The sequence below is a fragment of the Vulpes lagopus genome, chromosome 16 (genome assembly GCF_018345385.1).
Source record: "Vulpes lagopus strain Blue_001 chromosome 16, ASM1834538v1, whole genome shotgun sequence".
Classification (NCBI taxonomy): Eukaryota; Metazoa; Chordata; class Mammalia; order Carnivora; family Canidae; genus Vulpes; species Vulpes lagopus.
The window spans coordinates 11176625-11201073 of record NC_054839.1 but is presented as its reverse complement, the minus strand read 5'-3'; the positions used below and the strand labels follow the sequence as shown (position 1 = coordinate 11201073).

The 24449-nt window shown below is 36.1% G+C and overlaps 1 protein-coding gene and 1 pseudogene across 1 annotated transcript in view; one reads left to right on the top strand and one right to left on the bottom strand.

Moving 5' to 3' along the window:
* PCCA (propionyl-CoA carboxylase subunit alpha) overlaps positions 1 to 24449 on the top strand; it is a 394660-nt gene that overhangs the window by 298070 nt on the left and 72141 nt on the right. The window contains exons 20-21 of the mRNA XM_041731155.1: positions 1554 to 1652; positions 22942 to 22995. Coding sequence (XP_041587089.1) covers positions 1554 to 1652; positions 22942 to 22995 — 153 coding nt within the window. The remainder of the gene's footprint in view (positions 1 to 1553; positions 1653 to 22941; positions 22996 to 24449) is intronic.
* On the bottom strand, positions 21673 to 22826 carry LOC121477168 (annotated as a pseudogene).

The window sequence follows — 24449 nt, the reverse complement described above, 5'->3', positions numbered from 1 at the left end:
ATGTATTATTGCTGCTTCACAGATCTTTCTCATCTAGTGTTTTAATAGTAAATAATTTATGAGGTAGTATGATTATCTGACCTTATTTTTAAAACTCATTCAAGGATAGTGGAACCATTAGGGATGGGAGAAAGGAGAAAATACTTAGTACCTACCATGACAGGAATGTTGGTAGAGGGTTTTATATGTTAACTTCTTTAATCTTACAGTACCCTTTTGGATAGATATTTTTACTCTATTTTAGTTTGGCAGCTAAGGTTCAGAGATGTCAAATGCTCCAGCTTAGTTAAGTAGCTCTAACTTAGTAAAATAGCAATGTCAGGTGAGACCCAAGCCAATGTTCCTTCTTCCCACTATCTAAAGTCCGTATAGATGTATAAGAACACACTAAACACACTAAACAGTAACGTCTCCACCATCTTTTATTTTACTAAGTATTGTTTAAGAGAAGAGAGAGGGAAGGAATCGTTAGGGATCATGTGTCTTGACTTTGCTACAGGGTTATTCTGAACCCTGAACAAACTTAAATATCCCTTTGTTAGGTTGTTTACTGTAGAGTTAAAATATTAGTTATTGCTTTCTTAGCACTCATATACACGAGTTGGGTAATCCGTGAGTGAAAAGGAAGCAATAACTAACAATACTAATTATTTTATTTTTTTAAGATTTCATTTATTTATTTATGAGAGACACAGAGGGAGAGAGGCAGAGGCACAACACAGGCAGAGAAGAAGCAGGCTCCACGCAGGGAGCCCGATGTGGGACTCGATCCCAGGTCTCCAGGATCAGGCCCTGGGCTGAAGGCAACACTAAACCGCTGAGCCAATATACTTGCCAATACTTGGGTGAAGTATTTCACCCAATACTTATTATTTTAATTTAACATTGCTTTTTTTTTCTTTCAGTTACTTTTATATTATTTACTTGGAAATTAGAATTTTTCTCTTGAAAGTATCTGTTTTAAAAGATTATGAAGGTTTTCTTACATCTTCATAAATGATGACTTGATGAAATTAGTCATTTATGATCGACAAAAATATGACAGAACTTTTGCAAAGTTCAAATGGACTTTTAATATTCAACACTAAAGAATTTTGCCTAATTAAAGCTTCTGTTTAATTAAGATAACAATGCATAGTCCTTCATTAAAATTAACACAGAAAAAGTTCTTTCTTGGTCCTTGGAGAGGATATTATATGCAAGCCCTGATGTTGGGTTGCAAAATGTCACTGGAATTTATATGCATTACTTGTCTAATTGCAGTAAATGTAGCATGTCCAGATAGGTTTAGAGTTAGAAGGCTGTTTGTTACTTACTGGAAATCACTTGAAACCTCAGTACCCAGAGGCAGCTGTGCCCAGGTCCTTCACCTCTCCCCAGAGATGGCTGAGAAGACTCTTGTTGGACCCTGTCTTTCATGGAGGGAGCAGTAAACATGACAGGTTGTTTGGGAGCCATCTGTTTAAAATGGCTGCTGCTTTGTATGCAGCAATGAACTTGAGATCAGTTTTCTGTCTTTCTTCATGGTAACCATCTTACTGGTGTCACAACAGGTGGAAGTTGATGGGTCGAAACTAAATGTGACCAGCACGTGGAACCTGGCTTCCCCCTTATTGTCTGTCAGCGTCGATGGCACTCAGAGGACAATACAGGTAAGTACTCCTATAATTTACTTTGAGGAGTCCGGCAAGTCTAGAATCCTGACTAGCACCTGGGTGGTTAATACTGACAGATACAGTTGTGAGAAGCCACATTTATTCATCTCCTACATTTTATGGTTGAAAACATTTTTCCTACTTTGGAGGATCTTGAGGCAAGTCTTATTCCGAGGAATCAATATTTCTTTTTTTCAGGCCATCCAGGAAAGTTAGTGTATGTTACCATACTTTGTCCTAAATAAAGTATCCTGTGTGCTTTGCTAAAAATTTTTGTTGCCATTTTGGGTTTGTAGTTATAAAATATGACTTCATTACCTTTCTTTTCTGTGTAATTGAGATTGTGTAGCATTAGATCAGCAGAAAGGTGAGCTATGTTCAGCTTGACTTGCTAGAACACATTGATGCCTTTTAAAAATTGAATGGTCTTAATTTTTTAACCTATATTTTCCCTCCAAAGTATGATTTCTTGCATTGAGAAAATGACTTGAAATCCAGAATTGATTGAATGTTCTTTGTCATCAGTAACCTCCATTTTAAAGTAGACAGCCATTGAAAGAGATTCTGCCCAAATTCCTTCAGCTCACCTTAGTTAAGGTTTAGGGCTCCAGGGAAAAGAAAACAAAGAACACCATGTAACATGTGATGGTCACATGCAAATAAAAAATCATAACCTTCTCCCCATAGTACTAAATACTTATTTTTTTAGTTTTTTTTTTAACATGAAAATATTTTTATGCTTCCTTAACTTGATTTTGCACAGGAAACTGAATTTTATACAGGAAAATGATTTTTAAAACATAGAGAAATCAAGAGAATCACAGATAAAAACTCTATACCAGATTCACATATACCTCTATTAGAGATAGAAGCCTCCACTAAATATTTGATAACTAAATTGATTTCTAAGTAGGCCATTGGGTATATTTTCTTTATGGTTCTAAGAAGTCTTAACTCTTAGTTAATGAGCTGTATATTTTGACTTTGATTTTGTAGCTTGCTATAGTTATTTTATTCTCTCATATTTTCTTATAAATTCTAACTATGAGGTGAAACACTTTAAGATCCTTGGAAAAAATATCAGTGCATAATTTCACATTACTTAAGATCCATTTATTGTGTCTTCAAAAAACATGGGTCTATAATACTTGTGTTCCATTGAATGTACTCTGCACTGAATGTACTGTGGCCAGTGACACCTGTTCTGGTTGGGGACATAGAGTAACCTCCCAGGAGCGGGTATAGAGAGGGGAAGGAACTGCTCCCGAAAGTGGCATATCAGGATATTTTCAGTTTCCTTCTCAATGACTGCAGGTAGGTAACTTGATGGCCCTTTCATATGGAGAGTTCCTAGCTATGTTAATGCTGGATATGTATTTAGAATAATTCCCAGAAATATTTTTTTTATCATAAGGATACTGTTCAGTAAATTCCTTTTTATTCTTGTTAAGTTCTTTGCTTTAAAAAAAAGTCATTAATCTGAAATCAATTACCCCTTAAGGCAAACCCCCTGACTCTTTAGAGGAGGTCATTGCTTCCCGTTAAATACTATCTCATTGGAAGGAAATAAACTCAGAGAGGTCTAATTGGTATACTGGATAAAAACCAAACAAACTTAATTACTCTAAATAAAGGTGAGGAAAGTTTTTCTTTACCGGAATAGGTGAGCTTTATACACTTGTTATGGTCATTAGCATTCAGTGTTGACATTTTTTATCTCCAAAATGTAATGTGGTCCCCATGAAATTAATAACATAATGAGAATAAATAATATATAATATTTACTCTGTATCAGATATAGTTCTGAGCACAGTGCATATATATATTGATTTCATCTTCATGGCAACTGTATGAAGTAGGTATTATAATGTATGCTTTCATAAATGAAGCACCTGAGGCTCAGAGAAAGTAAGTGACTTGCTCAAGGTCACATGGCTGATAGCAGGTATAACCAGGATTTATATCCAAGCAGGCTCGCTATGGGACCTATGCTGTTAGGTATCACACTCTGCTGAAGCAGTCTAGGCAACTGTTCTGAGATTACAAATCTAGGAGGAAACTGAGCAGAAATTTGAATGCTGGCATCATAACCCCAGAGTGTGTGCTACATAGTACTATCTTATTTTCTTCTTCAGAGTTCTTCAAATAATATTTTACCTTTCATGCTTTAAGCCAATGATACTCAAACTCTGACATGCTTCAGAATTACCCAGATGGCTGGATCTACCCCTAGAGTTTACTGCAGTGTAGTAGGTCTGGGCTAGGTGTACATTTCTTTTTTTCTTTTTTTTTTTTTTTAAGGTTTTTTTTTTTTTTAAGAGATCTTATTTATTTATTCATGATAGACAGAGAGAGAGAGAGAGAGAGAGAGAGAGAGGCAGAGACACAGGCAGAGGGAGAAGCTGGCTCCCTACCAGGAGCCCGACGTGGGACTCGATCCCAGGACTCCAGGATCACGCCCTAGGTTTGCATTTCTGATAAGTTCTCCAGTCATGCCAATGCTGCTAGTCCAGGGGGAACAGTTTGAGAATCATTGCTTCAGAGAATAAGCTGGGTGTGATGAGCAAAAGTGAAGCAAGTAGGAACCAAGTCATTTGAAGCCTTGCTAATTAATTACATACTGTGGCCTCTGCCTTATCCGTGCGTGGCCAGTGGGACCCGTGGATGAGTGTTCAAAAAGGAAATGGTGTGGAGAGCATTGGAGTTTAGGAAGAGTTTGGTTCTGGTTGCATTGTAGAAAGAGGATGCAAGGAAAATGAGACTGGATGCAGAGAGAGAAGTTAGGATGAGCTTCAAAAACAGAGGAGGGAAATCATCTTGTCTCAGTCTTTTCAGTCAAGACAAGAGCATTGTGTGGTTAAGGGATTTGAAAAGACAGGAGAACGAATACTAGCTTCACAGTGTTCTTTGTGGCTTTCTCTTCCACCTGCCTTAAGCATAGGCAGATCTTCAGGGTTGGTGCCCAGCTGCCTTTTCTCTGTGTTGACTTCCTGGGCTGAGTTGCCCAAGACTTTCAGTTCAATACTTCTAAATAGCTGTGGAAATGCTACTGTGTGTTTCAAAGAAGAATTCTGGGGTGGATATGACCACAGTGTTTTTAAAGTGATTTTATAGTAATAATGACTGGGTTTTTTCCCCCTGGTTTTTTGTGCCTACATTTAAACTTTTTATTATTAAGTATTCTATATACACAAATATGTATTAATCTGTATATAAACTAAAGAATACAGCAAAAACCCAATTACTTACCATCTAGATTAAAAAATACTCCTGACTTTCTCTGTGCTCTTGCTTAATTAAATTATTCCTCCTGCTCCCCTTGGTGGGTAACTACCATCCCAATTTTTAATTTCATTTTTAAATGCATCCCTTACTTCCTCTTCTTTAGGGATATTATATATACAGTGCAACTGTAAACAATATGTTGTTTAGTTTTTGATGTCTTTGAGCTTTATGTCATTGGCACCATACTCTCTCTTTGCTTCTCCGAGTTGCCTTTTCCTCTAGTATTATGTTTGTGAGATTGGTCATGGGGATGCATGTAGCTTTATTTATTTCCATGCTATATGTTATTAAGTCATGTAAATATACCATGATTTATTCTTTCTCCCCTAAGTAGATATTTGTGTTACTTATTTTGTTTTCAGAACATTTCTCTGTATGTTTCTTCTTGAAATAAGAGTTTTCCCAAGGAATATGCCAGTAGAACAGCTTGGTTGTAGGGACTATGTATTCTTAATCTTACACAGTAATGCCAAATGGTTTTTCCGATGTGGCTGTACCAATATATATGTCTATCAGTGCTGCTGGTATCAACAATATGAATAATAAGAAAACCTTATTGTATACTTACATACAACATATTACATACAAAACATATTGTATACTATGTCAGGCGCTGACTATTCTATATGCTTCATTTGTATTAAAGTATTTAATCCCCACACCAATCCAATGTACTGATGTTATCCTGCATTTTGCAGTTGGGGAACTGAGGCCTTCTAGATACTAAATTGCTTGCCCAAGTCATTCTGCTAATAAATGGAAGAGCTAGGATTTGAACCCAGGAATCTGTGCCTTTAACAATTTTGCTTCACATCCTAGATAACTCTTGGTATCCAGACTATGTAAGTTTTTCCTGACTGGTGGGTTTAAATGGTATCTCTTTGTGGTTTTAATATATATTGGTTAGTAATGACAATGAGCATTTGAAAAATATATTTATTGAAAAAAAGTTTAAAAATATATTTATTGATACTGCTTTTTCTCTTTTGCAAACTGCCTCTTCATGGCTTTTGCCCATTTTTTTTTTTTTATTGGAGTGTTTATCTTTTTCTTATTGATTCATAAAACTTCATATTTTATGAAATCTTGATCCTCTGTTAGTGGCTCATATAGTAATTCTATGTTTAATTTTTAAGGAACCACTATACTGTTACCACAGTAGCTGTACCATTTTAAATTCCCACCAGCAATGCACAAGGATTCTAATTTCTGCACATTTTCACTTATTTTCTAGTGATTTTTTTCTTTTATAACAGTTATCCTAATGGGTTGAAGTGGTACCTCATTATAGAACAAAATTCATTTAGATATTAAGAAAACATTCTGAGTACTTCCTAATACTTGGCCTTCCTTTATTTTTTTTACCATGTAACCACTTTACTGCACAAATGGAACTTTTTTAGTGCAAGTAGAAGGAACCTTTTTTTTTAAAAAAAAAAAAAAAGATTTTTTAAAAAAATTTATTTGGGAGAGAGAGAGAGAGCATGTGAGTGGGGGAAGGGGCAGAGGGAGAGAGAGAGAGAGAGAGAGAGAGAGAGAATCTCAAACACTTCCACCTCAGACTGAGAAATTTCTGTGGGGAGATGCGAGTGTTGTTTCTTTCTTCTCCCTTGCTTTATATACTCTCCCACTTCTTACTTGCATTCCGAGTTCTCTCCAAAGTTGAAGTTTGGGGTAAAGAGAGGAGGAACATGGTAAGAACTAGGGTGACCCAGGCTAATGTAACCTGTCATTCATTATTTTGGGGGCATGGCAAGCATCCAAAGTTGGCTCTTGTCTTTAAGGACACTTCTGTGGATTTGGGAGAATTTCTCACCTGCCAACTCTTAAAGTCTGCTCGTTTTTTTTTCAATTGCCTTTACCCTCCCGTTTCACATCCCTCCAGGTTTTCCTGTTGAACAAGATCTCTCATAATGACCTAGCTTGAGTTTCTTCTGCATGATCTATATCTAGGCCACAAGAAATAATTATAAATGCATGCCTCATCAAACTCTTTTCTTCCTGCTTTGTCACCAAAACAATTGCTGATCTTACCTAGGTGTCCTTCAAAACCAGGAGATATATGGAAAACCAAGTGATTCTTATAAAATCCCTTTCACTTAGCTTAAAGTATTCAACCTTGAACCCAAAGTATTGGGTTCTTAGCTTAAGAACTCACCTCCACTGATTAATTTTTCATATTCTCTTAAGGTGGGAGATGGGCAATTGTTAGTTTTGCAGTTCCTAGCATGTTCTACTAGGTAGCTAGTCTAGCATCCTAAGGTTATGTGAGTACTTAACACCTATTTAGTTTTTTTTTTTTTTTAAGATTTTATTTATTTATTCATGAGAGACACAGAGAGAGTCAGAGACATAGGCAGAAAGAGAAGCAGACTCGGAAGCCTGAGGTGGGACTCGATCCCAGGACTCCAGGATCACGCTCTGAGCCAAAGGCAGAGGCTTAACCGCTGAGCCACCCAGGCGTCCCAACACCTATTTAGTTTTATAACTGAATCCCTGTGACTACATGAAAAGTAGCAATTAACATCTTTATCTGATTAGATGATAAAATAATTGGGGAAGAAGCATACCCTTTCTTTAGGAATTAGCTCCTTATTCATCCAGTGAAATTCAGTCATATCACATTATCTCTTTTCCTGGTTTTCATTGGTAAACCTCATAAGCTTAATATTAACCATGAATTTCTTTAAAAATAAATGGTAATTTGGCATGTACCATCACTTGGATAATGAATTTCATAGGTTACTAACTTTTTAATTGATCAAAAATTTCAGTTTTGATTTGACCTTTAATTATTATTGTTGTGCTGAATTCCTGGCAAATGTAAAGTCTCAGTAACTGGACAAATGGATGAGGAGATGAATGCATGGATAGCCCTCTTGCATTTTGTAATTTCAGAAATTAAATCTGTCTTGGGGCACCTGGGTAGTTCAGTCTGTTGAGCATTCGTTCGGATTCTTGGTTTCAGCTCAGGTTGTGACTCAAGGTTGTGGGATTGGGCCCTGTCGGGCTCCACTTAGTGTGGAGTCTGCTTCTGTTCCTGTCCCTGCTCAATGTGCTCACTCTTGTGCTCTTGCTCTTCTGCACGTGTGCACTCTCTCAAATAAATAAATATATAACTAAATAACTACCTAAATAAATAAAATCTTCAAAACAAAAAACAAAACAAAGAAATCTGTCTTATCTACACTTTTAAGATTTAGATTTTATTTCTTCTAAGAAGTCATCAAATTAAGCTATGTTCATATGGCAGCCTTCTTAGTTGTTTTATCAATTTTCTTTAATTTCCAAACATCTGACATTCACAGATTCTTTTTTTTTAAGATTTTAATTTTTCTTTTTTTTTTAGATTTTAATTTTTTATTCATAAGAGACACAGATAGAGGCAGAGACACAGGCAGAGGGAGAAGCAGACTCCCTGCGGGGAGCGGGATGCAGTACTCATCCTAGGACCACAGGATCACACCCTGAGCCAAAGGCAGACACCCAACTGCTGAGCTACCCAGGCATCCCCAAATAAATAAAATCTTAAAAAAAAAAAAAAAGTAGGTCTAAGTGGTATAATCTGAGACTATACAGTCATTTCTCATTTCTATTGTGGGAAGGTATCGTCTCATTTTCAAATTACCAAATTAAAAAGTGATAAAATGGAGCAGCATTTTCCAATAGAAATCTAATGAACCATATACACACAGTTTTACGTTTCTGAGTAGCCACATTAAGAAGGTAAAAACAAGGGGCACCTGGATGGCTCAGTTGTTGTGTGTCTACCTTTGGCTTGGGTTGTGATCCTGGGGTCCTGGGATCCAGTCCCGCATTGAGCTCTCCGCAGGGAGCCTGCTTCTCCCTCTGCCTGTGTCTCTTCCTCTCTGTGTGTCTCTCATGAATAAATAAATAAGGTAAAAACAAGTGAGATTAATTTCACTAATCCATTTCGTTTAACTCCGTATATTCAAAATGTTAGCATTTCAAGACAAAATAATATAAAAAATTATTAATGTGGTATCAGGAACAACACGCCTGACATGCATGTAAGAATATACTGATAACAGTTCAAGCAACAGAATGATGAATGTGAAATATAGTCGTACCAGAACAGTGAAATCATATGTAAAGAAAAGTGTATTCCACAGCTTCTATTTTTAAATTACTTACTATTAAATAAAATGGGAAATTTAGTTTCTTAATTGCACTAGTCACATTTCAAGTCCCCAGTAGACACATGTGGCTAGTGGTTAACTCATAAACAAAACCTTTCCTAAATAAGACTGATTGTAGAAGAAAAATGTATTGTTTTTTTCATGCTTCCCTGTGTCAACGACAGTTTGGGTTTTTATCATTTAAAATTAGGAGTAGATGAACTAAATTCACTTTTCAGCAGAAGATGAATTTATCATCTAGTTAATGAACTTTTCACATTTTATTTTAGAACTTTAACAAAAATTAGGACTGTTTTTAATACACAGAATGATTTCTTCCCTACAGCATATAATTAAGTATTGGATCAAATGATTTTCTGTGTTCTGTACATGTAGAGCTTACTGAACGTCTTCATACACCCTAGCACCTTTCTAGCATGAAACAAATAGAACTTTCTTTCTCTTTTTAATTTCTGTGACTACACTCTATTCCTGTGAAGCATTCTTTTTTTACCTCGAAAGAGGCTCTTCAGTTTTACTTTGAACAACTCAAATAGTCTTCCGTTTCTTACAGTGTAATTTGTCTGCTGGGATTTAATGTGTTGTTTCTTGTTAGCATTTTACATACTAGATTTTCATTTTACGTAGTCACGTAGTTTAAACATTTGGAAGCAGAGCTGCCGACTAACTGCTATTGGCCTGTTTCTTTGTGTGGCATGATTTCTTCTATCCACCTGCTCACAGCAGGTTGTCTACAGGCCTGAAGAGTAGCTAAATACTTTTGAAAATATCTTGAGGTCCTGCTAAGGTCTAACAATCTCTGCATTTGTGTGAGGTGAAGCTATTCATGATGTAGCTTTGAAGGCTTTTTTTCTTTTTATTTCTCATATTCTTGGTTAAATATTTTCAGGAGAAGATAAATTTATGATAAGTAACAGTACAAAGCTGACTGCGGTACCAGTGCATTCTACATTGAATGGTTTATTGATACTCAACTATGTGGAACTAATTTTCTATGTAAAGCAGACACATTTGGAATAGTGCCACATGAATGTCATGTTATTTACTACAGAATCCCAGATTAAATGGATTATTTGTGAACTGATTGCAATGTTAAATAGATTATATAACATGATAACTTAAAATTCTCAGTGGGCCGGTATAATATAGAATATTATATATAAACACATAAATATGAGAGAAGATATGTAATGGTGTTTGTGGATTAACTGTGATATGTTTGCAAATGCTTGTCTGCATAGAGTTTGAATAATTTTTAAATTTTAAACCTATTTTTCTCTTTTTGAAGAAAATGAATTGATTCTTATACCTCTTGAGTAAGGGAAGTTAAAAATAAGTTATTTCCTTTTTTTTAGGGTTTTTTTTTTTTAGATTTTTAGATGAAAGTAACTGTCACAACTTCTGGGCACCAACTTTTGTTATAATCCTAATAAATGTGTATAGGTGCTAAAGTAAATGTTTTAATTATATTTTAATTCAAAAATTAAATGGAGTAACTTATGTGTTTCCTTATTCTTTGCCAGTGCCAAAAAAAAAGTGGATTTGGGAAGTGATCATCTTCTTATTTTTTTGAAAGTGATTACCTTCTGTTTTTAGTCCCAAAATAAATGTTTTCCATGTTTTCAGCTGTTTCTCCTCATCCCCTTAGAAGTAATTAGTTGTTATTTTGTACTATATGCATGTGATTACCCTAGAGTTATCAAATGTAATATGAAACCATTTATTTAGGATGTATAGGATATATAAATATATAACTTAGTAAGTGGGGTTTGGTATTTTTTCCCAAAGAAATGGGAAATGAGAGAGTAATTATTAACCATCTCCTTTTCACATTCCTGAAAACATCAATTACAGTTACACATCTTAGAAACAAGCCCACCAGGAGAACAGAAATAACTCCTTTAACTATGCTTTGAAAAATTTAATCACAATTTAACAGCTGGGATGTATTTACAACTATAATTTGAAATATTAATTTTGACACATCTACCTGCTTTTGTAATGGAGTCCCAGAAGCTTAGCAGTTTTCTTGTCTCTAGTGGCATTGGTTTTATGATTTGGAGTTGCTTTTAGAAATTTACTGTAATGGGAAAATGTCATTCTGCGTCTCCCCTGCTCCTCCCCCCACATATTTTTTTTATCCTCTACTGTTTACTAGAAAATTATATCTTAGTAGCTGCCAGAAGAGAATTTTGAATAGTATAAACACTGATTGTAGTAAACGTGGAAAAGAATACAAGGAGCTACGTTGGAGAGTGATAAGACAAATCCCATAGTAATGGCCTTTACAACACATTATCATGTTGGAAATCAGTGAGGGGAAAAAGAAAACTATTACTATTTCTTCCTCTGACTTTTCAGTGAGATTACTTTTAAAGGTTAAATTGCCTATGATTTTATTGTCCCAGAAAGATATTTTTGGAGCATTTATTATTTTGTGGATGTCCTACTTTTTTTGAGTGAACAGCCTTTCCTAATTTTGTATGAACTTGATTCTCACAAATGTTGAAGTCGTTTCAATCATCAAAGCCTTACTTCTTGAATATACTTTTCTTTACAGAAAAAAAAGGTATATATTTTGTGCATGTTGGAGCAGAGTATCAAAATAAGAACAGAAGAAAGTTTTTATCTAGCTCTGAAGTGCCACTCAAAATAGGAAAAGGTGTAAAAAACACTTGGAGAAAATATTTTAATAAGGCTGGGATACGTTTCATGAAAATAAAAGTCTTAATTTTTATTTTATTTTACTTTCTGTTACTAGCTTATCAAATGGTCAGTTCCTATTTGTTTTGGCATGTCTCAGACTCTTTGTAAGCTCTGATACTTTGTTCTTTGTGAATTCTAAAACCTAATTGTCTTAATCATAAACTGTGGGAAAATTGTATATTCCTGTTTTTTGTATAGAGGTAAATTCCAGTTTGAATGAAATTTTATTTCCCTATTTTTTTTATGTCAGTCCTTACTGCTGAGCTGTGTCAGGTTTGGGCACTTCTGTCTTTCTCTTCCTCCCACTTCACCTCCTTGCTTTGATATCCCCCTCCCCCTCACAACATGTACAACATTTACAACAGAGATGTAGATATCAAATGTAAGCACATAAGTAAGGTAATTTGAGTATGAAGAAGGTTAATAAAGGCTATAAAACAGTATAACTCATAGAAAGTACCTGTAGGAGGCGATTTTAGCTAGAGTGGCTAGAAAGTTGTTTCTGAATAGCTTACATGGAGTTGAGACCTGTGAGGAGAAGGGGGCAGCCATGCGAAAATTTAGAGGGTGAAAGTCCCAAGTCGCAGGAATGGCAAGTGCAAAGGCTCTGAGACAGGAACTGCCTTGGTTTGTGTAGAGGCCTGAGGGAAGGCCAGTGTCTTGAGTATAGCTTAGGAGAGTGGAAGAAGATAGGCAGGGATTAGATTGTACAGAATCTTGGTAGGCCAAAGTTTGGGTTTTATTCAGTTCCCACTGTGGAGCTTTTGAGGGGTTTTGAATAGAATGATAGGATATGATTTAAAAGCACTGCTGTGAGGGGGTTGGACCACAGGAAATAAAGGAGCCATTTATACGATCATTGTAGTTGTATAGCTGAGAGTTGCTGACGGCTGAGGCCAGGAGTAGGCCAAGTCTAGTCAAGGGCCTGTGTTTGGATGGCTCACAAGTTGAGTGGTTATCACATTTTTAAATGGTTGGAAAAAATTAAAAGTAGAATAGAATTTCATGACACATGGAAAGTATGTGAGATTTAGATTTCAGTGTCCATAAATACAGCTTTACTGGAATACAACTACATTGATTTAAAAAAAAGAAAAACAAAAAAATAAATAAATAAATAAAAATAAAAAAAAGAAAAACAACTACATTGATTTGTTTTTATTTGCTATGAGTACTTTTGGAATTTTTGTTAAATGGAACCTTAATACCCCAGTTTTCCCTATCACACAGAAATTCAGTGGCTTAGTAGTAGTAAAGTTTATTGTGATTTATTTTGAGCTCAGAATGAAGATTTAAATTTTTCCGAACAAGAAGAACCACTCTCAGCCAGTGTTTTCCAACATTGAATAGCTGTGAGGAGATTTAGCTTATGCTGCAGATTTGATGTTTATCAACAAATTCAGCCTAAAATTGCAAGACAAAACAGTGCTTACATGCAAAATTTATACTGTGGTAGTAACATTTTGACAACAATTAATGTTTGAATCACAACTAATGTCAAGCTGCTTTTTATACTTCCCAGGCTGTCAAAAGGTTAAAACAAGAAGTGAACTATAGTTTCAGCAGCACTTTTTCAAACCTCAATGCAAAAGCAAAGGAAATTGCCATATTTTAAAATCCATTTCACTGTACAATTGAAGATCTTCCACCTAGCCTAAAATTGGAAGTGATCAAACAACAATGTAATGTTAGGCTAAAGGCAAATACCAGGAGAGTAATCTAACAAAATTCTATAAATACCTTCCAAACAATGAATATGCTTGAGTAAAATCCTGTGTCTATGGATTGTCATCAGTATTTGGCAGTAACTATCTGTGGGAAAAGGTATTATCAAAGATGAAATAGTGGGATATCTGGATGGCTCATTCAGTTAAGCGTCTACCTTCGGCTCAGGTTATGATCCTTGGGTCCTGGGATTGAGCCCCACGTTGGGCTCCTTGCTGAGCACGGAGCTTGCTTCTCCCTTTCCCTCTGCCACTTTCCCTTGCTTGTGCTTTCTCTCTCTCTCTCTCTCTCTCTCTCTCTCTGTCAAGTAAATAAAATCTTTTTTTAAAAAGATGAAATAGGTAAAATCTCATTGTAGATCAGCATTAACAGATACATATTTGCCATTGATTTTGATGATAGAGAACACTAACTTTGAGCCCCAATTAAAACAATTTTATCCCTAGATAAGAGAATTCCATTTTCCTTACTGTACTATTATCAAAAAATTGTGCTTAGGCATTATATCATGAATATTGCCCCAAAATATTGTGAAAATCTGTTTTCTCTCTTGTTCCGTAACTAACTACATAATATTCTCAATTTTGCCTCACAAAGTCTAAAATGTTTACTATATGGCCCTTTACAGAAAGAGTTTGCCAAGCCTTGGCTTAGACTAAGGTGGTAGTGGTGAAGATGGCAAAATAATTTGACATATATTTGGGCAAAATGGCAGGAGAAATCGACAGATCAGATACCAGGTGTGAAAGAAGTTAAAGAGTGAAGGGTAAGCAACTGAGTGAAGGAGAGTGGTATTTGCTGAGATAGGAGTTAGGTGGAACAGGTTTGGAGAGGCAAATCAATAATTCTCTTTGACTTTGAACTCATAGGACAAATGGGAATTGAAAACATAAATCCCATAGTCATAAGCCTGTAGATTTTCTCTCAAAGCATGGGTCTGCCACATACAAAAGATCTTACGCCATACACAAAAATGAACTCAAGTGGATTAAAGACCTAAAGAAGATAATGGAGACCAAAAGCTTCATGACACTAGACTTAAGAAAGATTTCTTAGATATAACACCAGAGTCATAGGCAACAAAGTCAAACATAAATAGGATTATATCAAACTTAAAAATGTCTGTACATCAAAGGAGACAAACAATAGAGTGAATGGGAGAAAATATTTGCAAATCATATATTTGATAAGGGGTTAATATCTAGAATGTAGAAAGAATTAGCACTTAACAAGAAGATGAACCTTATTTATTTATTTATTTATTTAGATTTATTAGGGGCACGTGGGTGGCTCAGATGGGTAAGTCTCTGCCTTCAGCTTAGGTCATAATCTTGGGGTCCTCACATTGGGCCTTTTTTCAGGCTCTCTGCACAGCAGGGAGTCTGCTTCTCCTTTTCCCTCTGTCTCTCCCCCACTGTTCATGCTCTTTCTCTCCCCCTCAAATGAATAAATAAAATCTTAAAAAAAAAAAAGATTTATTTATTTATTTTAGAGAGAGAATGTGTGAGTGGGGAGGGTGGAAGGTCAGAAGGAAAGGGAGAGAGAGTGAATACCCAGAAGACTCTCTGGTGATCAAGGAGCCTCAGTTTGGGGCTCAATCCCAGAACCCTGAGATCTGACCTGAGCTGAAATCAAGAGTCAAATGCTTAACTGACTGAGTGACCCAGGCACCCCAAAAACTAACCTGACTTGAAAATGATCAAAGGACTTAAATAGACATTTCTCTAATGATTATATACAAACAAACAATAAACATAGGGAAATTTGCTAAATATCACTCATCATCATAAAAATATAAATGAAACTGACAATGAGATGTCATCTCACATTAGGATGGCTACTACCCCCAAAAAAGGCCAACAGAAAATAACAAGTGTTGGTGAGAATATAAAGAAATTGGAATCCTTGTGCACTGTTGGCAAAATTGTAAAATGGCACAGCTTGTATGGAAAACAGTAGGAGAGTTCTTCAAAAAATTAAAAAATAGTACTACTAAATGGTCCAGTAGTCTCACTTCTAGATATATATCTGAAAGAATTGAAAACAGGGTCTTTTTTTAAAAAAGATTTTCTTTATTTATTCATTAGAGACAGAGAGAGAGAGAGAGAGAGAGAGAGAGAGAGAGAGGCAGAGACACAGGCAGAGGGAGAAGCAGGTTCCATGCAGAGAGCCCGATGTGGGACTTGATCCTGTGACTCCAGGATCATACCCTGGGTCAAAGGCAGATGCTCAACCGCCGAGCTATCTAGGCTTCCTGAAAGCAGGGTCTTAAAGGGGTATTTGAACACCCCAGTTCATTGCAGCATTATTTAGAATAGCCAGGAGGTAGAAGCAACCAAAATGTCCACCAACAGATGAATGGATAAACAAAATGTGGTATATGCATACACTGGAGTAGTATTCAGCTGTAAAAAGGAAAGAAATCCTGTCACATGCTACAACATGGTTAAACCATGAGGACATTATGCTAAGTGAAGTAAATCAGACAAATACTGTATACATCCACTTATTTGAGGCACCTAAAGCCATCAGGTTCATTGAAACAGAAAGTAGAATGGTGGTTACCAGGGTCTATGGGGAGGGAGGGAATGGGAAGTTGTTGTTCAGTGGGTGTAGAATTTCAGATTTGCAGGATGAGAAAGTTATGATGATCTGTTTCTCATCATCATAAATATATTTAATACACAGAACTGTGTACCTATGAATGGTTAAAATGGTAAATTTTATTATATTGCTTACCACCAAAAAAATTGTTAGTTGAAAAGTCGTAGGAGCCAAAACAATTTTTAAAAAGAAACACAAAGTTGGAAGAAATATATAACTTGATTTCAAGATTAATTATGAAACAGCAGTATCAGGACAGTATGATATTGGTAGATAGATAGATAGAAGAGAATAAAGTATAGACATAGATCCAGTTACAGGTGATCAGTTGATTATTGGCAAAGATGCTAAGAAATTTTAATGTGAAATTCTCTTAAATAGTGTTGAAACAATATCCATTTGGTGAATAAAATGAACTCATTTATTAGACAGATCAGTGATTGCCTAGGGGTAAGGACCAAGGTTGGACTGTGAAAGGGCAGGAAGAACATTTTGGAGGTGGTGGGAATGTTCTGTGTGTTGACTGTAGTGATGGTTTCTTATAGTTGTAGAAAGTCATTGAATTCTATACTTTAAATGGAATGTAGTCTTCTGTACATAAGTTATATTTCATTAAAGTTGATTTGTTTTAAGATGGGGATTGGAACTGTAGGGGAGCATGGATGTCGATGAGATGACACAGGGAAAGAAAGTAGATGGAAAAGAGAAGAGAGCCTAGGTCTGGGCCCTGGGGACCTCCTGCAGGTGGAAATTGCACGAGGCTAAGAAGGAGCTTTCAGGGAGGTAGGAGAAAACTTGAAGTCCATGAAAGAATTATATTTGGGAGAGAGAATAATTGACAGTTCATAGCATTGCTGGATGAGGACAAAGCCAACTTATCGATAGGTAAGGCAACATGGATACCGTGGGTGATCTTGATGAAGGACTGCAGATGAACAGTGGGGAAAAAAACACATGGGAGCAGGTTCAGAGGAGAATGGAAAGGGACAAGGTAGAGACCATGAAGAGAAACAGCTTTTTACAGAGTTTGGCTGTAAAGGACAAAGGGAACAGTAGCTAGAGGGACATGTCTATAGAATTTTTTAAAATTATTTTTTGCATTTTTTTTGTTGAAGGAACAGGATTGTTTGTCCTGTACAGTTTTCCATTGTCAGAACTGAGCTGATTGCTTCTCAGTGGTGTGGTTTTACATGTCCTCCCTCCTTTGTTTTCTATAAATTGATATTTGGCTCCAGAGATGTAATCAGATTCCAATGCCATTATCTTTGGCAAGATTGGGTCATAAAATGGTGTGGCACACCTCATACAGAGGTCTGGTCACCTCTCCATTGATACTCAGCTTCGGTCAATAAATTCATTAAGGTTTACAAAATGGTGATGTCTCGATGTTGTCTTTTTTTTTTTTTTTTTTTCATTTATTACCAGGATTGATTCTTTAAAGAGAAACTGTATCTCAACTGTTTCTTGGGTTATCCAGGACTACAGCATTCATAGAAAAGACGTAAGATAAATGCTGGATCCTTTCCTTTTACTTTCCAGTCCCAAAGAGTTGGTTCCCTGTCATTCTTCAAAAGTGACTAAATTAGACTGTTATTTTGTTTCTGGTATCCATTTTGAACTCATGGCTTCAAACATAGTTGGTCTGCTTTAATCCATTGCAGTTATAATCCTTATTCGTGGTCAGATTTTGCCAGCTTTGGCCAGGGAATTTCCTGAGCCCTGAGTCTTTGTAACTTGCCCCAATCTATGATAGCTCCCTTGCTTTCTGATGTGATGAGATGTAGCAGCTTTATCTCTGCCCCCAAACCCCGGGATCAGCCATTCTGCTGAGAAGCCTTGATTTCTTGGAGTGGGAAATGGTATTTGTAGATAACATCTGGGGTGCTAGTGATGTTTATTGCTGCTGGGTCTCTTCAGTGTTTCTGCAGAAGATTCAGAAACCATGCCACCACTGCCATCTTCCCAGAATCTAGTAGCTACACTTTTCAATCAGAAAATTTCTCTTTCTGCACAGCTGTTAGGATTAAGTGTGTTGCTGCATGACACAGGTGGTCAGTTGTGCTCACTCTGTGCTGGTAAATATAGACTGGATTCTGGATCTCTGCCTCAGGCTTTTGAGGAGAGAAAACTGCTGAGGCTTGGGTTTGTAGGAATGGTGATACTTTCACTGAGTATTTTCCTCACTACTCCTAGAATTACAGCATATCATTGAACTGCCTATCCTTAGTCTACATAATTCTATAGCTTTCCTTTCCCTAAATTTTTGACAGCTACACCTCTAGCTCTGCCCAGCTAAAACTTCTGCTAGACAATTGAAGATTGAGAGAGATATGTAGGTCACTCTTGTCCCTCTTGGTATGGAAAAGCTTCAGAATTCTTGGTGAAAATTGATTTTTTTCATTTCCATTTTGTGGCACTGATACGCATGCTGTTGGGATTAAGGAGGAAGTGCAAGAAATGGTCCTTGTCCTAAGTGATGACCTAGTACATTATTGTAGAGATATTCCATCCTACACAGTAGAGATAGCCCAGCCCTGCACAACTGCTTGAATTGGAATTCTTATTCTTCTACTGTAGTGTAGGCAAATTACTTTTATATCCCTGCACCTTTATTCCTCATGAGTAAAACAAAATGTAGATTTTGAGATCTGTTTGCCCTCCAAATTATAAGTTTCTGGGAATGAAACAGGCTTAGCTCTACTTTTGGGTTTACTTCTAGCCTTTGAGTCCTCCTTTCTTGAGTGATTGCTACCTGCTGCATTTTTCTTGGGCTCCCCGCCCACCTCCTCCCTCATTCCTGTGTATCCTCAACCTTACATCAGACTTCAATCTTTCTTTTTTTTTTTTTTTTTTTTTTTTTTTTATTTTTTATTTTTTTTTTATTTTTTTTTTTTTTTAGACTTCAATCTTTCTAAAGCAACCACGTTACTCCCCAATTTTTAAATGGTAATACTTTGTAAAGTATGAACTCTGCAAGATGGGACCTGGCTCTGTTCTGTAATTCCTTCTTGGTTTTCCTTTCATGCCCCTTTACTCCAGCAGCCAAACCTATCTCTGGCCGTATGGAACCATTCACCACACCTTAAACTCACCAGGCTTTTTCTTAATCTGAAATTCACGCACACTGTCCCATCCAACCAAAGTGTTTCATTTATTTCCTTTTTGGAGAATGCCTGCTAATTTTTTAGTCCCCAGCTCTAATGTGTATCTGCAAATCTTCCTTGACCTTTCTGGGCATTTAGCTGGTTTGCCTCTTATCCGTAATACTTTGTATGTTTTGTACTGTGGATTTATCATATTGAATTATAATTTATTTTGTTTCCTTTTTTAATGCAATCACTATCCCCAATGTGAGGCTTGAACTCACAGTCCCAGATCAAGAGTCCCATGCTCTACTGATTAAGCCAGCCAGATGCCCCTATAATTTATTGTAGAATTCTCTTTTTTCCTTCAGTCTCCCAGAGGGTGAATTTTAATTCAGCTAGCAGTGCTCAACTCAATATAGTTAATGGACAGATGAATGGATAGATGGATGGATGGATGGATGGATCGATGGATCGATGGATGGATCGATGGATGGATGACCAAAGTAGAAGTGCTAGTGTCAGAACCCAGGATTCAAGACTTAGTTCTTAATCCCTTAGGACATTGAGGGAGATAATTGATTTTGTTCCATTCTGTACCATTTCTCTTTTTGCCTTTATGAAATTATATATGTACATTTGGAAGAATAGGAATAATAGGTAAGCCAAAAAAAAAAAAAAAGCCAACTAATATCTTCCACCCAGAAATAATAGTTAACTGTTTTATGTGCTTTATTTATGCTAGAATTTTATCTTTAACATATACAAGTTTTTAACATGATGTATTCCCGACCTATTGTTTTGTTCCTTATTTTTGCACTTAGAAATATACTATAAACATTTTTAGTGTCTCAAATTTTTTAATGGATGCATGGATTATACCATAATTTGTTTAACCACTTTAACCATTTAACCTGCTTGAAGATTTTAGAATCTGTAAACTGCAACTGTGATGTCATTTTTGTAGCTATGGGTGTCTTTTGTTTTTGTTGTTTTTGCCTACTCATGACTTTTTCCCTTAGGTTAAATTCTTAAAAGTGAAATTAATAGATAAAAATACTGATTTTGAGTTTTCTGCACTATACCACACTATGTTGAGTGTGCTGGTCAGTTTACTATTGTGTTGGGTCACTGGGGGCAATATTTGCGGGGGGGGGGGGAGCTAACCATTTTGTCATTGTGCATTAATCTACTTTCCTTCTGACTGGCATAACTTCCCTCAATCAGGAACCAGGGGCTTAGCTGGAATTCTGGAGATTTGTTCTGGGTTCTATGATTTGAGTGATCTTAAAGATTGGGGTTAGTAAACCTACACTTTTTATTATTTTTTAATATTTTAATTTTTTAAAAGATTTTATTTATTCATGAGAGGCAGAGACATAGGCAGAGGAAGAAGCAGGCTCCCTGCAGGGAGCCTCATTCGGGACTTGATCCCAGGACTTCGGGATCACGACCTGAGCCAAAGGCAGACACTCAACCACTGAGCCATCCGGGTGCCCCAACCTACACTTTTTTAAAAAGGAACAAAATAAGAATATATCTGTGATAGCTCATGGCATGCAGTTGAGTGCAGGCTACTGCTCCCTCCAGAGTTACATCTGGGAACTTAAAAAACAAACAAACAAACCATATAGCTACTTAGTTAGAACTGCTTTATTTTTTGTGGAATCTTTGAAGTCATTGGGCCTTTTCTGAGGAACACAAGAAAGAATTTTGAAGAACAGGTTAGGAATAAATAAAGCAATTTTACAGGTGAGAATTTTCTGGAAAAAAAGTATAATTTACTTCCAATGAACTATTTAGTTATCCATTTCTTGCAAACTAAAATTAAAACAAGATATGCATAAATCATATTGTATTACTCTGAACTTACTTTATTTACAAATACATGCATAACATGGGGCTATGTCTATTTTCACTGCCCTCTGGACATAGAAGAATTGTGTTGTCCCTCTTGTTACTTTAAACAAATGCTAACTTTCTATGACAGGTTTATTGAGATAGAATTCACACATCATAGTTCACCCAGAATGCACAAGTCAGCATGTTTTAGTCTCTTCACGGAGTTGTTCAGTCATCACCACAATCACTTGTAGAACATCTTCACCAACACAAAAATTTGAAACCCCATACTAATTAGCAGTCATTTCTCATTTCCTCCCAGCCCTGCTCCCTTGGCAGCCACCTTTTCTTCCTCCCGTCTTCCCTTATCTTTCTTCTCTTTTTCCTCCCTCTCCCCTCCTTTCTTTCCTTTCTAAAAGGAGTTTGATATGTGCTTTATATACCTGATTTTTTTCAAAGTTTGGTAGAAGCACAACCACTTCTAGAATTAGCATGACATATTAACACTTGGACCAAATCGATAAGTAAATTGTCACAAGTTCTTTCCGAAACCACTTAACATATATTTACTTTTGTATATAGACTATTATCCAAGAAGAACAAAATAGAAAGTTAAGAGTTCAGAACTTTTCTGAAAGTAAAGTGGAAACTCTTTCCACTTTCAGAAAGATGTGGAAACATCTTTTTACTTTCAGAAAGATGTGGAAACTCTTTCTGAAGAAATTTTTCTTACTTTTTCCCCTAAACTTTTCTTATTGGCTTTAATGTGGGCTTGCTTCTCTAGTCTCAGTCTGACAAAATGCCCCATGTAAGGCATGGCAAGGAATCATTTCTTGTAACTGTTACTTAGATACCAAGGTGTAGCCACTTCTTGAACTTGTGCCAGATGGATCTTCCAAAGATGTCTCTTAAAAAAAAAACAAAGATGTCTCTTATCCAAGCATGAGGTCTAGCTTTTTCTTGAGCAGTCTGAAGAAGCCTTAAGGCATCTTCTCTTTCCTGGACAACTTTATCTAATGTACCTCTGGAATCTGCTACCCTTTCCAACTGTTCCAGACTTGGCATTGGCAATCTCTGCCGCTTGGTATCCTGCTCTAGAGTTAGGAGCATATTTGTTTGTTTTTAAAGATTTTATTTATTTATTCATGAGACAAACAGAGAGAAAGAGAGAGAGGCAGAGACACAGGCAGAGGAAGAAACAGGCTCCATGCAGGGAGCCCGATGTGGGACTTGATCCCTGGACTGCGGGATCACACCCTGAGCTGAAGTCAGATACTCAATTGCTGAGCCACCCAGGCATCCCGCATGTTTCTTTTTTCAGTAGGACAACCAGAGTTTATGTATATTTTCATTACTTTCATTCCTAATTGTTGACAGGTCCATGAAGCTCCAAGTTTCATTCCCCCCACCCTAATTTCTTAGGGAATCAAAATTTTTTTTCAATACATTCCTTGACCAGTGGAATAAAGTAATCTACACTAATGAAAAGATGTGACATTTGGTGGATTTTTAGGCAATCTGTGCTAGCCCAAGAAATTGTGACAACCAGGAAGTCTCCAGGGCAGCTATGAGTCTTCTGTAAAGAACAGCCAAACTGTACTAATCTACTTCCTATCTCTGTAAATTTGCCCATTCTGGACATTTCATGTTAAACAGAATCGTATAATATGTGGTCCTTTGTGATGACCTTCTATGTCAGTACTGCATTCCTTTTAATAGCCAAATAATATTGCATCATATAAGCATACCATATTTTGTTTATCCATCTACCACTTGATGGACATTTAGGTTATTTGGCTATTAATAATACTGCTATGAACATTCATGTACACATTTTTGTGTGGATATGAATTCATTTTATACTTCTTTTTTTTCCCCCAGTGTCTTTCTCGAGAAGCGGGTGGAAACATGAGCATTCAGTTTCTTGGTACAGTGGTAAGCATGACGGGATTATTATTTTGTATATTCACTAAATTTACAGAGGGGGCATAAAAGTGTTCAACTAGCTTTAGCGCATGTATTTGAACTTGTCTTCATCAAGGTTTTACTTTGCTATTAAATGAGATGCCTTTGTTTATAAATGCATTCTTAATGTTCAAGAGGTTTCCATGATAGAATAATTTTAGCTATTTCTCATTAGAGAGAAAATAGGTTTTTAAAAATTATTTGCATGTTGTTGAGTATTTTAAGTGCTTTTTTTTTCAATTGGAGGTTTTCGGCCTGTTTTTTAATAATAAAAATAAGAAACATATTATTTAAGATGCTTTTCCTGTCAGTTTTCCTTGTAACTTTGTCTATTAAGTTTTTTTCAAGTACGCATTTCTAAGGAAATGGAGTCATAATTTTGTATCTTGATTTTTTTTTCACTTAAGATCCTACTAATCATTTTCCATATTGCTAGAATATATTTATCAGCATCATTTTAGTGGAGCTGTGTTTAACATTCTGGTGAGTGGATATGACATATTTTATTATCTATGAATCCCAGTTGTTAGGTATTTAAGTGACCCCTCATTTTTGCCATTATGAATGGTGTTCTAATGAACAACTTTATGGTTTTGCTTTTTTGATATTTTGAATTATTCAAACATGGATATTTTCAAAAATGTATAAGATATATTTCATTCAAAGTAGAATGAAGACCATCAATAATTTTATGGCTTAGTATGTCTTACTAGTTATTTCCTGTCTTTTTACAATGCCCTTTGTCACGTATTAGAATACTGCTTTGCATTCTTATTAGCAGTAGTTACAGTTTTCAAAATTATTTAACTTTAGCTGGTGAAAAGAAGTTTACTTTACAGTTATTATTTTTCTTTTAATGTGAAGGTAGTGGTCATAGTAATGATCATATTCATGAGGTATGATCAGATAATAAGGTGCCTTAATGTTTTAATTAGCATTTCTCTGTATATGGGGAGAGAGAGAGAGAGAGAGAGAGAGAGAGAGAGAAGGCAAGTCCAAAATATTCATGGTAGGCCTGGGAAGACTTGGAGTTCAAGTCCAAAGACCATGTACTTGGAGGATTCCTTCTTACTTGGGAGGTCATTCCTTTTTCTTCATTTAATTGAATTATGCCCACCCATATTAGGGGGAGTAATCTGCTTTACTCCAAGTCTGCTGATTTAAATTTTAATCTAAAAAATACCTTCATAAAAACATCTAGAATAATGTTTGGCCAAAAATCTGGATACTGTAGCCTAGCCAAGTTGATACATAAAATTCACCATCACTGAAGTATACACATCCCATCCCTTAGTGGCAGTTACATTATTATCAATAGATATGTGGGCACACCTTGGAGATATTGTGAGTTTGGTTCCAGACCTCAGCAAGAAAGCCTATGTTGCAATAAAATGAGTAAAAAATACTGTATTGCTGGGGGGGCC